This window comes from Heptranchias perlo, chromosome 12, assembly GCF_035084215.1.
Source record: "Heptranchias perlo isolate sHepPer1 chromosome 12, sHepPer1.hap1, whole genome shotgun sequence".
Classification (NCBI taxonomy): domain Eukaryota; kingdom Metazoa; phylum Chordata; class Chondrichthyes; order Hexanchiformes; family Hexanchidae; genus Heptranchias; species Heptranchias perlo.
The window spans coordinates 21,627,039-21,639,412 of record NC_090336.1 but is presented as its reverse complement, the minus strand read 5'-3'; the positions used below and the strand labels follow the sequence as shown (position 1 = coordinate 21,639,412).

The window sequence follows — 12,374 nt, the reverse complement described above, 5'->3', positions numbered from 1 at the left end:
CTCAACCGGGATCTTGGGTTCATGTCACGCTACACGTTACCCCACCAGCGAATAAATGTTATCTGTTTTTAATATAACGGGTCAGTTGCTGTCTTTTCTATGTTTCTACCTCTCCATCTCTGTTTTTTTTTGTTTGTTTTTTTTTGGTGATTTGTATATTCTGTGAGACCTGGCAGGTAACACCTGTCTGTCTGCACACTGATTGCCTTGGCAACGGGCAGTTGAAAAAACTGTCTGTACTCACCAAGCATTGTTCTGTGAATTATAAATGCGATTTCATTTCGAGGATTTCATTTCACATCGTTCACCTGACGAAGGGGGAAGCCTCCGAAAGCTTGTGAATTTAAAATAAAATTGCTGGACTATAACTTGGTGTTGTAAAATTGTTTACAATCACCTAAGTTGGACACAGACAGTACGAGGGAACTCAAACCACATAACCAGATTAACCCACAGCTCTTCAACGACCTTATCCTTTTAACTTGCTGCATTGTTTTCTCCACAACCTCAGAGCCAGTCAGTAACTTCTCCCAGCCTAATGTCACATTCAAAGAAACCAACTGGAGTAGATGCTAAATACAAAGGCTATCAATTAGGGTGCTTTAGAATTACTTTCTTTTGAAACACGTCACACTCCCACTAATTTGCTCTCCCAGGCTCATACATTCTTTGACAAGTAATACCCGAGTGATGTCAGCACATTTGCCTGTAGATAAGGAGTGTGGACTATTAGAGTAAGTTTAAAAGGAGGCGGGATGCTATGGCAGGAGTGGCCCAGCCACTTTTCAACCTAGAGTCCTCATACTTTGCTTCTCCACGGTGCATCCTCCACCTAGGAAATGGCAGGGAGAGAGGGAAAACCCACTCCAAATTTGGGGTAGGTAAGTCGAATACACACCTCTCTAACTGGGAGGGCACCACCCCAACATCTGACAGAGAACTATTTTCTTAAAAGTACTTCCCCCTTTTCTCTTGAAGATACTGACTCATGCCGGGGTATAGTTCCATTAGAAACCAACACCCTCCAGTACCTCACCCCAAGTGGTCTTGGTTTGGATAAGAGTGAAGACAGTGACTGTTAGCAACCTACTTGAACTTGGAAAGCACCTCAGTTGAGCCCAATCGTGTCCTCGTTCAACACTGATATGTGCACTTTTCAGCAGGAGTCACTGGATAGACACCAGGAGTAGGAATCCTCACTGAATTTTCCTTTCTTGGGCCCAGGACCACTGAGGCCAATTGCAACGCCTCTACCCTTCCCCCTCCTGATTACCGGGGATCGTCCCCAAGGGTCCCCGGCTGCAGCCTCCTGCCGCTGGTTTTCCCTCCCGGCCGCTGGCCAGCCCTGGCTGAGATCAGCAAACTCCGCACATACTAAGAACCAAAGCTGGAATCTTCTGGTCTGTGTGGCTCAGTACTACACTGAGCAGTGTCTTTGCACAATAGGCCATGGGCAAAGCACTGGTTACTACTTTCAATCTATGTCTCACCTCTCCCTTAAGTTAGTGTCCCAATTCCAATTCACACCGAGGGATGGATCTCCACTTACTTCAGTGCAGATCGTACAATCCACAGTATCTCCAGAGCTAACAAGTTCAGTAACGTTAGGGGTGCAACAGCCTGTGTTAAACCCATTTTTCTCCAACCCCCACCCTCCGCTGCGACTGCTCTCCAACAGCCAGCTAGCACTGGAGTGATACCAGAGGAGAGAACCATCGGGAAAACACAGAACTAATCTAAGCCTTGCTAAATTCCTCCTGGTTTTACAAAAGAAGATAATTTACAGAATGGAAGTAAAAACTCAGGGTATGGTGCAATCCATGTGGTGGTGTGCGTGCAAATTCCATCTAAAGTGAAATAATATAAATAAGGTGCTTCAGAAATACTCCACAAATTCTGTGTCGCATAATAATAAACCACCCAGCCACAGATCTGTGTTAAGATCTCCTGTCCTACCATTATTTAATTAAGGCGGTTTTAACTCATTTTTTCTGAAGGCTATAATCTCAACCACTGCCTTGCTGAAGGTGCTCTCAAGAATTCTGGAACACACTGCACCAGGGCGATGGGACACAGGTTTCCAACCGTGAGCCCAATTTCTATCACGCTATTGGGGGCAGTTGCCAATTGGAGGCCCGAGGAAGAGAAAAACATACAGGACCAAGATCACTATTTTAATTGAGGCCTTTCACTTGCTGTGGAACATTGGATAACCATCTCCTAATAATATTCCCGTACCCTCGCCACCAATTCCATCCCCCTCCCTGGGCGTTATCTCAGGCTGAACCAGACTGTTCACAGACTCGGCGATCTATTTGACCCTGAGCTGAGCCTCCGAGCCCATATATTCTCCATAACAAAGACCGCCTACTTCCACCTCCGTAACATTGTCCCTGCCTTGGCCTATCTGCCGCTGAAATCCTCATCTACACTTTTGTCATCTCCAGACTTGACCATTCCAATGCTCTCCTGGCTGTCCTCCCATTATCCACCCTCCATTAACGTCAGCTCATCCAAAACTCCACTGACCTTATCCTAACTCGCATCAAGTCCCACTCACCCATCACCCCTGTCCTCTCTGACCTACTTTGGCTCCCTGTCCCACAATGTTTGAGATTTAAAATTCTCATCCTTGTGTTTAAATCCCTTCATGGTCTTGCCCCTCTCCCTAACTCTGTAACCGCCTCCAGCCCTACAACCCCCCCTCCCAAGTCTCCACTCTTGACTCTGGCTTATTGTGCATCCCCCTCCCTTCACCCCATCATTGGTAGCTGTGAATTCAGCCGTCTAGGCACATAGTCTGGAATTCTCTCTCTAAACCGCTCCGCCTCCCTCTCCTCCTTTCCCTCTCTAAACTGCCTCTCCAACTCCCTCCCCTCCTTTCCCTCTCCAAACCGCTCTCCCTCGCCACCTCCTTCTCCTCTTTAACCAAGAGTTTGGTCACCTTTCCTAATGTCTCCTTTGTCTCGGCATCGATTTTTGACTGATTACGCCTCTGCGAAGCACCTTGAGATATTTTTCAATGTTAAAGGCACGATAAATGCAAGTTGATGATGTTGTAGTAGCTTTCTTTTACTGGGGAGCCAGCGGGAGCAACACTGAATTCCAGCTGGAGAAGCTGAAGAGCACGGTGCCAGAGAGGTACGGAGCAACAAGTCTGCCACAGGCTACAGATGAAGGATCACCAATGACCCAACACTGTGTAATGAGTACCTCTGAAGGTGGAGTACTCTGGAAGTATATCAGCAGCTAACTGAGTGGGTGGGTGAAGGGTACCCCCACTTTATGTAGTGACCAGACTTTTTCATAGTCAATTTTCACCTTTCCTCCCCTAAAGGTGTTGACTCCTTGTTGGGCTACAGCTCCACAGGCACTAATTGACTTCTGGTAGCTTGCCCGAGTGTAAGTCTATGTAGAATATTTGACAGCAGAGGGCATCACAGCCAAACACAATCCTGTCCTCACCTATAATTTCCTGCCAAAATTCACAGGATGGTATTCAGGAGTGAGGTCCCCTATTTCCCTTGCTATTCCAGGACAGCAGGTTCCAATTGTCCCGCTCTACTGCTAAATCAACAATGAGCTCGAACATGGCACCTTCCTAATACCCGTGCTCAGCTACTCTTTGCCTTAACCAGCCAAGCCATTAGGGGAGTCCAAATGCCCTTCAATGAAAGGATTGCATGTGCGTAGATTTTCACATCACTCACCATATGCATCCATCACAGGCTTGAGGTCTTTGTAGGTAGAGGTAACAATCAGGATTTCCCGCACTGTCAGATCCCTGTATTTGTACTTCGAGAAAAAAAAAAGTCAGTCCCCAGCAATGCAACCTTCCACTATTTCCAACACTCAGACAAGTCATCGTTCCCAACACAAACTTCCAAAGTTTTCTCTCTATATCTCTTTCTAGCAATTCCTCTCTCCCGGCCTGTCTCCATCTCTGGCAGTCTCTCATGCTCTCTCTCTCTCTGGAAGTTTCTCCCTCCATGTCAGTGTCTCCAGCTCGCTCTCTCTTCCCCTGACAGTACTCTCTTCCCTCCTTGGTTGGTCCGGCAGTCCCTTTCTACCCCTCCCCTCCCTCCCCACACCACCCTGGCAGTCTCTCTTTCCCTCCCCTTCCTCTGGCAGCCTGTCTTTTCTTCCCCGCCCCCCCCCCACCCCCGACAGCCTGTCTTTTCTTCCCTCTTCACCCCCCCCCCCCCCCTCCTTTGGCGGCCAGTCTTTTCTCCCCCCCTCTTTTTTTTATATTTGTTCATGGGCGTCACTGGCAAGGCCGGCATTTATTGCCCATCCCTAATTGCCCTTGAGAAGGTGGTGGTGAGCCGCCTTCTTGAACCGCTGCAGTCCGTGTGGTGACGGTTCTCCCACAGTGCTGTTAGGTAGGGAATTCCAGGATTTTGACCCAGCGACGAAGAAGGAACGGCGATATATTTCCAAGTCAGGATGGTGTGTGACTTGGAGGGGAACGTGCAAGTGGTGTTGTTCCCATGTGCCTGCCACCCTTGTCCTTCTAGGTGGTAGAGGTCGCGGGTTTGGGAGGTGCTGTCGAAGAAGCCTTGCGAGTTGCTGCAGTGCATCCTGTGGATGGTACACACTGCAGCCATGGTGTGCCAGTGGTAAAGGGAGTGAATGTTTAGGTTGGTGGATGGGATGCCAATCAAGCAGGCTGCTTTGTCAAGCTTCTTGAGTGTCAAGCTTCTTGAGTGTTGTTGGAGCTGCATTCATCCAAGCAAGTGGAGAGTATTCCATCACACTCCTGACTTGTGCCTTGTAGATGGTGGAAAGGCTTTGGGGAGTCAGGAGGTGAGTCACTCGCCGCAGAATACCCAGCCTCTGACCTGCTCTTGTAGCCACAGTATTTATATGGCTGGTCCAGTTAAGTTTCTGGTCAATGGTGACCCCCCCAGGATGTTGATGGTGGGGGATTCGGCGATGTTAATGCCATTGAATGTCAAGGGGAGGTGGTTAGACTCTCTCTTGTTGGAGATGATCATTGCCTGGCGTGAATGTTACATGCCACCTTTCAGCCTGAGCCTGGATGGCGTCCAGGTCTTGCTACATGCGGGCACGGACTGCTTCATTATCTGGAGAGGTTGCGAATGGAACTAACGGCCTGTCTTTTCTCCCCCCCCCCCTTCCTCTGACAGCCTGTCTTTTCTCCCCCCCTCCTCTCACAGCCTGTCTTTTCTCCCCCCCCCTCCTCTCACAGCCTGTCTTTTCTCTCCCCCCCCTCCTCTCACAGCCTGTCTTTTCTCTCCCCCCCCTCCTCTCACAGCCTGTCTTTTCTCCCCCCCCCCCCCTCCCCTCCTCTCACAGCCTGTCTTTTCTCTCTCCCCCCCCCCCTCCTCTCACAGCCTGTCTTTTCTCCCCCCCCTCCTCTCACAGCCTGTCTTTTCTCCCCCTCTTTCCTCTCACAGCCTGTCTTTTCTCCCCCCCCCCCCTCCCCTCCTCTCACAGCCTGTCTTTTCTCCCCCCCCCCCCTCCCCTCCTCTCACAGCCTGTCTTTTCTCCCCCCCCCCCCTCCTCTCACAGCCTGTCTTTTCTCCCCCCCCCCCCTCCTCTCACAGCCTGTCTTTTCTCTCCCCCCCCCTCCTCTCACAGCCTGTCTTTTCTCTCTCCCCCCCCCCTCCTCTCACAGCCTGTCTTTTCTCCCCCCCCCTCCTCTCACAGCCTGTCTTTTCTCCCCCTCTTTCCTCTCACAGCCTGTCTTTTCTCCCCCCCCCCTCCTCTCACAGCCTGTCTTTTCTCCCCCCCCCCTCCTCTCACAGCCTGTCTTTTCTCCCCCCTCTTTCCTCTCACAGCCTGTCTTTTCTCCCCCCCCCCCTCCTCTCACAGCCTGTCTTTTCTCCCCCCCCCCCTCCTCTCACAGCCTGTCTTTTCTCCCCCCCCCCCCCTCCTCTCACAGCCTGTCTTTTCTCCCCCCCCCCCTCCTCTCACAGCCTGTCTTTTCTCCCCCCCCCCCTCCTCTCACAGCCTGTCTTTTCTCCCCCCCCCCTCCTCTCACAGCCTGTCTTTTCTCTCCCCCCCCCTCCTCTCACAGCCTGTCTTTTCTCTCCCCCCCCCTCTCACAGCCTGTCTTTTCTCTCCCCCCCCTCCTCTCACAGCCTGTCTTTTCTCCCCCCTCTTCCTCTCACAGCCTGTCTTTTCTCCCCCCCCTCCTCTCACAGCCTGTCTTTTCTCTCCCCCCCTCCTCTCACAGCCTGTCCTTTTCTCTCCCCCCCCTCCTCTCACAGCCTGTCTTTTCTCCCCCTCTTTCCTCTCACAGCCTGTCTTTTCTCCCCCCCCTCCTCTCACAGCCTGTCTTTTCTCCCCCCCCTCCTCCTCACAGCCTGTCTTTTCTCCCCCCCCTCCTCTCACAGCCTGTCTTTTCTCCCCCCCCCTCCTCTCACAGCCTGTCTTTTCTCCCCCCCCCTCCTCTCACAGCCTGTCTTTTCTCCCCCCCCCTCCTCTCACAGCCTGTCTTTTCTCCCCCCCCTCCTCTCACAGGCTGTCTTTTCTCCCCCCCCTCCTCTCACAGCCTGTCTTTCTCCCCCCCCCCTCCTCTCACAGCCTGTCTTTCTCTCTCCCCCCCCTCCTCTCACAGCCTGTCTTTTCTCCCCCCCCCCTCCTCTCACAGCCTGTCTTTTCTCCCCCCCCCCTCCTCTCACAGCCTGTCTTTTCTCCCCCCCCCCTCCTCTCACAGCCTGTCTTTTCTCCCCCCCCTCCTCTCACAGCCTGTCTTTTCTCTCCCCTCTCCCCCCTCTCCTCTCCCCTCTCCCCCTCTCCCCCTCTCCTCTCCCCCCCTCCTCTCACAGCCTGTCTTTTCTCCCCCCCCTCCTCTCACAGCCTGTCTTTTCTCCCCCCCCTCCTCTCACAGCCTGTCTTTTCTCTCCCCCCCTCCTCTCACAGCCTGTCTTTTCTCCCCCCCGCCTCTCACAGCTGTCTTTTCTCCCCCCCTCCTCTCACAGCCTGTCTTTTCTCCCCCCCCTCCTCTCACAGCCTGTCTTTCTCCCCCCCCCTCCTCTCACAGCCTGTCTTTTCTCCCCCTCTTTCCTCTCACAGCCTGTCTTTTCTCCCCCCCCCCTCCTCTCACAGCCTGTCTTTTCTCCCCCCCCCCTCCTCTCACAGCCTGTCTTTTCTCCCCCCCCTCCTCACAGCCTGTCTTTTCTCCCCCCCCCCTCCTCTCACAGCTGTCTTTTCTCCCCCCCCCCTCCTCTCACAGCCTGTCTTTTCTCCCCCCCCCCTCCTCTCACAGCCTGTCTTTTCTCCCCCCCCCCTCCTCTCACAGCCTGTCCATTTTCTCCCCCCCCCCTCCTCTCACAGCCTGTCTTTTCTCCCCCCCCCCTCCTCTCACAGCCTGTCTTTTCTCCTCCCCCCCCCTCCTCTCACAGCCTGTCTTTTCTCCCCCCCCCCTCCTCTCACAGCTGTCTTTTCTCCCCCCCCCCTCCTCTACAGCCTGTCTTTTCTCCCCCCCCCTCCTCTCACAGCTGTCTTTTCTCCCCCCCCCCCTCCTCTCACAGCCTGTCTTTTCTCCCCCCCCCCCTCCTCTCACAGCCTGTCTTTTCTCCCCCCCCCCTCCTCTCAACAGCCTGTCTTTCTCCCCCCCCTCCTCTCACAGCCTGTCTTTTCTCCCCCCCCTCCTCTCACAGCCTGTCTTTCTCCCCCCCCTCCTCACACAGCCTGTCTTTCTCTCCCCTCTCCCCTCTCCTCTCCCCTCTCCCCTCACTCCCCTCTCTCTCCCCCCCTCCTCTCACAGCCTGTCTTTTCTCCCCCCCTCCTCTCACAGCCTGTCTTTTCTCCCCCCCCTCCTCTCACAGCTGTCTTTTCTCTCCCCCCCCTCCTCTCACAGCCTGTCTTTTCTCCCCCCCCTCCTCTCACAGCCTGTCTTTTCTCCCCCCCCTCCTCTCACAGCCTGTCTTTTCTCCCCCCCCCTCCTCTCACAGCCTGTCTTTTCTCCCCCTCTTTCCTCTCACAGCCTGTCTTTTCTTCCCCCCTCCTTTCCTCTCACAGCCTGTCTTTTCTCCCCCCCCCTCCTCTCACAGCCTGTCTTTTCTCCCCCCCCCTCCTCTCACAGCCTGTCTTTTCTCCCCCCCCCTCCTCTCACAGCCTGTCTTTTCTCCCCCCCCCCTCCTCTCACAGCCTGTCTTTTCTCCCCCCCCCCTCCTCTCCACAGCCTGTCTTTTCTCCCCCCCCCCCTCCTCTCACAGCCTGTCTTTTCTCCCCCCCCCCTCCTCTCACAGCCTGTCTTTTCTCCCCCCCCTCCTCTCACAGCCTGTCTTTTCTCCCCCCCCTCCTCTCACAGCCTGTCTTTCTCCCCCCCCCTCCTCTCACAGCCTGTCTTTTCTCTCCCCTCTCCCCCTCTCCTCTCCCTCTCCCTCTCCCCCCTCTCCTCCCCCCCTCCTCTCACAGCCTGTCTTTTCTCCCCCCCCTCCTCTCACAGCCTGTCTTTTCTCCCCCACCCTCCTCTCACAGCCTGTCTTTTCTCTCCCCCCCCTCCTCTCACAGCCTGTCTTTTCTCCCCCCCTCCTCTCACAGCCTGTCTTTTCTCCCCCCCCTCCTCTCACAGCCTGTCTTTTCTCCCCCCCCCTCCTCTCACAGCCTGTCTTTTCTCCCCCTCTTTCCTCTCACAGCCTGTCTTTTCTCCCCCTCTTTCCTCTCACAGCCTGTCTTTTCTCCCCCCCCCTCCTCTCACAGCCTGTCCTTTCTCCCCCCCCCTCCTCTCACAGCCTGTCTTTTCTCCCCCCCCCCCCCTCCTCTCACAGCCTGTCTTTTCTCCCCCCCCCCTCCTCTCACAGCCTGTCTTTCTCCCCCCCCCCTCCTCTCACAGCCTGTCTTTTCTCCCCCCCCCCCCTCCTCTCCACAGCTGTCTTTTCTCCCCCCCCCCCTCCTCTCACAGCCTGTCTTTTCTCCCCCCCCCCCTCCTCTCACAGCCTGTCTTTTCCTCCCCCCCCCCTCCTCTCACAGCCTGTCTTTTCTCCCCCCCCCTCCTCTCACAGCCTGTCTTTTCTCCCCCCCCCCTCCTCTCACAGCCTGTCTTTTCTCCCCCCCCCCTCCTCTCACAGCCTGTCTTTTCTCCCCCCCCCCTCCTCTCACAGCCTGTCTTTTCTCTCCCCCCTCCCCCCCCCTCCCCTCCCCCCTCCCCCCCTCCCCTCCCCCCCCCCCCCTCCCCTCCCCCCCCCCCTCCCCTCCCCCTCCCCTCCTCCCCCCCCTCCCCTCCTCCCCCCCCTCCCCTCCTCCCCTCACCCTCCCCTCCCCCCCTCCCCTCCCCTCCCCTCCTCCCCCCCCTCCCCTCCTCCCTCCCCTCCCTCCCCCCCTCCCCTCCCCTCCCCCCCCTCCCCTCCTCCCCTCCCCCCCCTCCCCTCCTCCCCTCCCCTACCAGGCTCCGCCACAGTCTCTCTCTCTCTGACAATCTCTTCCCCCCCACCGCGGGCAGTCTCTTCTTACCTTGGACACCATTTTTTTCAGCGCCCCTTCTGCGGCCGCCATGGCTTCACTTAGTTCTCGCTCTGTTTACTGTTTTTTTCTTCTTCTGATCCCCTTCAGCTTCCTTTTCCGTCCGGTCTAGATCGAACCGGAAGTACCCATTAGGTCAACCATTAGACTGGGACATGCGCATTTCATCGGGAGGGGCTCGGCTCCGGCTGTGGGCGTGGCTCGGCTCCGGCTGTGGGCGTGGCTCGGCTCCGGCTGTGGGCGTGGCTCGGCTCCGGCTGTGGGCGGGGCCCGGCTCCGGCCGGGTTCCGTGGCTGCCGCCTCGATAATGAGGGTGGGCGGAGTTTACAGCGCGGCGAGAGGGCCATTCGGCCCATCGTGTCCGTGCCAGGAGCTAAAACTAATCCCACTGGCCCCATATCTTCCTCTGCTTCAAATATTTATTCAATTTTGAAAAGAGGCACAATGGTCTGCTTCAACCAATCTCTGTGGCAAAGCATTCCCTCTTCCAACAACCCTCTGAGTAAAGATGATGTGGAGATGCCGCTGATGGACTGGGGTTGACAATTGTAAACAATTTTACAACACCAAGTTATAGTCCAACAAATTTATTTTAAATTCCACAAGCTTTCGGAGGCTTCCTCCTTCCTCAGGTGATTCCACACCATTCACCTGAGGAAGGAGGAAGCCTCCGAAAGCTTGTGGAATTTAAAATAAATTTGTTGGACTATAACTTGGTGTTGTAAAATTGTTTACAATTACCTCTGAGTAAAGACATTTCTCTGAACCTCTCACCTCATTCTCTGAGGATAGTTTTAAGTTGATGAACCATGGTTACCGAATGTTTTGCATGGACAGTATGGCCGGATCTTGCTGGAAAAATAACGGCGTGTTAACGACGCAGGCTATTATTAATGCACAAATTGGCCAACAAGGTCGGGGAATTAAGAGATATGCCGTGAATGCGAAGCTCCAGAACTTGCTAGTTGATTTAGGCCGGTCCACCATTTGCTTCACACAAGCAGCATCTCGCCCTGAGCCTCCCTATTATTTTTAAACAACTTGCTGGATTTGCACATTATTTGCCCATTAAACTCGCCACAGAAAGTTAGGGCTGCAACGTAACAGCTTAAGTACCTTTTTAACGTGATAATTGTTAATGCAATTCCACTCTGGCCCAGAAAGGGAACAATTTAAACTGTTCAATCTCATATCAATGATTTGGATGAGGGAACCAAATGTAATATTTCCAAGTTTGCCCCGATGACACAAAACTAGGTGGGATTGTGAGGAGGATGCAAAGAGGCTTCAAGGCGATTTAGACAAGTTGAGTGAGTGGGCAAATACACAGCAGATGCAGTATAATGTGGATAAATGTGAAGTTATCCACTTCGGAAGGAAAAACAGGAAAGCAGAGTATTATTTAAATGATGATAGATAGGGAAATGTTGATGTACAAAGGGACCTGGGTGTCCTTTACACCAGTCACTGAAAACAAACATGCAGGTGCAGCAAGCAGTTAGGAAGGCAAATGGTATGTTGGCCTTCATTGCAAGAGGATTTGAGTACAGGAGCAAGGATGTCTTATTGCAGTTATACAGTGCCTTGGTGAGACCACACCTGGAGTATTGTGTGCAGTTTTGGTCTCCTTACCGAAGAAAGGATATACTTGCCATAGAGGGAGTGCAGCGAAGGTTCACCAGACTGATTCCTGGATGGCAGGACTGTTGTATGAGGAGAGATTGGGTCGACTAGGCCTGTATTCACTCGGGTTTAGAAGAATGAGAGGGGATCTCATTGAAACATATAAAATTCTGACAGGGCTAGACAGACTGGATGCAGGAAGGATGTTTCCCCTGGGTGGGTGTTCCGGAACGAGGGGTCACAGTCTCAGGATACGGGGTAGGACATTTAGGACTGAGAGGAAGAGAAATTTCTTCACTCAGTGGATGGTGAACCTGTGGAATTCTCTACCACAGAAGGCTGTGGAGGCCAAGTCACTGAATATATTTATGGAGGAGCTGGATAGATTTCTAGACACAAAAGGCATCAAGGGGTATGGGGAGAGAGCGGGAATATGGTATTGATATAGAGGATCAGCCATAATCATATTGAATGGCGGAGCAGGCTTGAAGGGCCAAATGGCCTACTCCTGCTCCTATTTTCTATTCCTACATGTTGTCAATCGTTGTTAAGAGATATTAAAAGTGTCACATTTTAAATTTTATTTCATACTTTTCCTTTGTCTCTTTTTTCTCTCTCAATCCAATCTTTCACTCTCTTTATTTCTTTCTATACATGATTTGACTATAATTCACCCTCCTTCTCAGTCGTGCCTCTGTTTCTTTTTCAATCCTTAAATCTCATTGGTTATGGAGATAGATGGTCGGTCTCGCCGTTCACTAAGCTCGATATCAGCTCGCACTTCCAGCAAGTTACAGTGCAAAAAAAGCTCGAGCTGAAGGGTGGAGAAAAAAAGTGTAAAAGTGCCACAAGATGCACCACTCCAGCAAGATCCGGCCCATTGTTTTCTGACCTCCATTCATGCTGCTTGCCCCAAGTCTCAAAAACTCGCTATTTTAAATCACCCTTAAATTGCCACCTAGTCTATTGTGGATTACCTCTTCAGCGTATGCACAGATGAAATCCGGGATAGAATTAGCAGTCACTTGGACAAGTGTGGATTGATTAGGGAAAGCCAGCAGAGATTTGTTAAAGGCAAATTGTGTTTAACTAACTTGATAGTTTTTTGATGAGTTAACAGAGAGGGTCAATGAGGGCAATGCAGTTGATGCGGTGTATATGGACATTCAAAAGGCATTAGACAAAGTGCCGCATAATTGTCATCAAGATTGAAGCCCATGGAATAAAGGAGGCAGTAGCAGAATGGATACAAAATTGGCTAAGTAACAGGAAGCAGATAACAGTGGTGAATGGTTGTTTTCTTGGATTGGAGGGAG

At 52.9% G+C, this 12,374-nt stretch overlaps 1 protein-coding gene across 1 annotated transcript in view; it reads right to left on the bottom strand.

The window, feature by feature from the left end:
- The window catches only part of tsg101a (tumor susceptibility 101a), a 39,952-nt gene extending 30,382 nt beyond the window's left edge, over nt 1-9,570 (bottom strand). Inside the window, exons 1-2 of the mRNA XM_067993763.1 lie at nt 9,427-9,570; nt 3,711-3,795 (exon numbers count right to left, since the gene is read on the bottom strand). Of these exons, the coding sequence (XP_067849864.1) occupies nt 3,711-3,795; nt 9,427-9,468 (127 nt within the window). The 5' untranslated portion in view covers nt 9,469-9,570. The remainder of the gene's footprint in view (nt 1-3,710; nt 3,796-9,426) is intronic.
- Between the last annotated feature and the right edge of the window lie 2,804 nt (nt 9,571-12,374).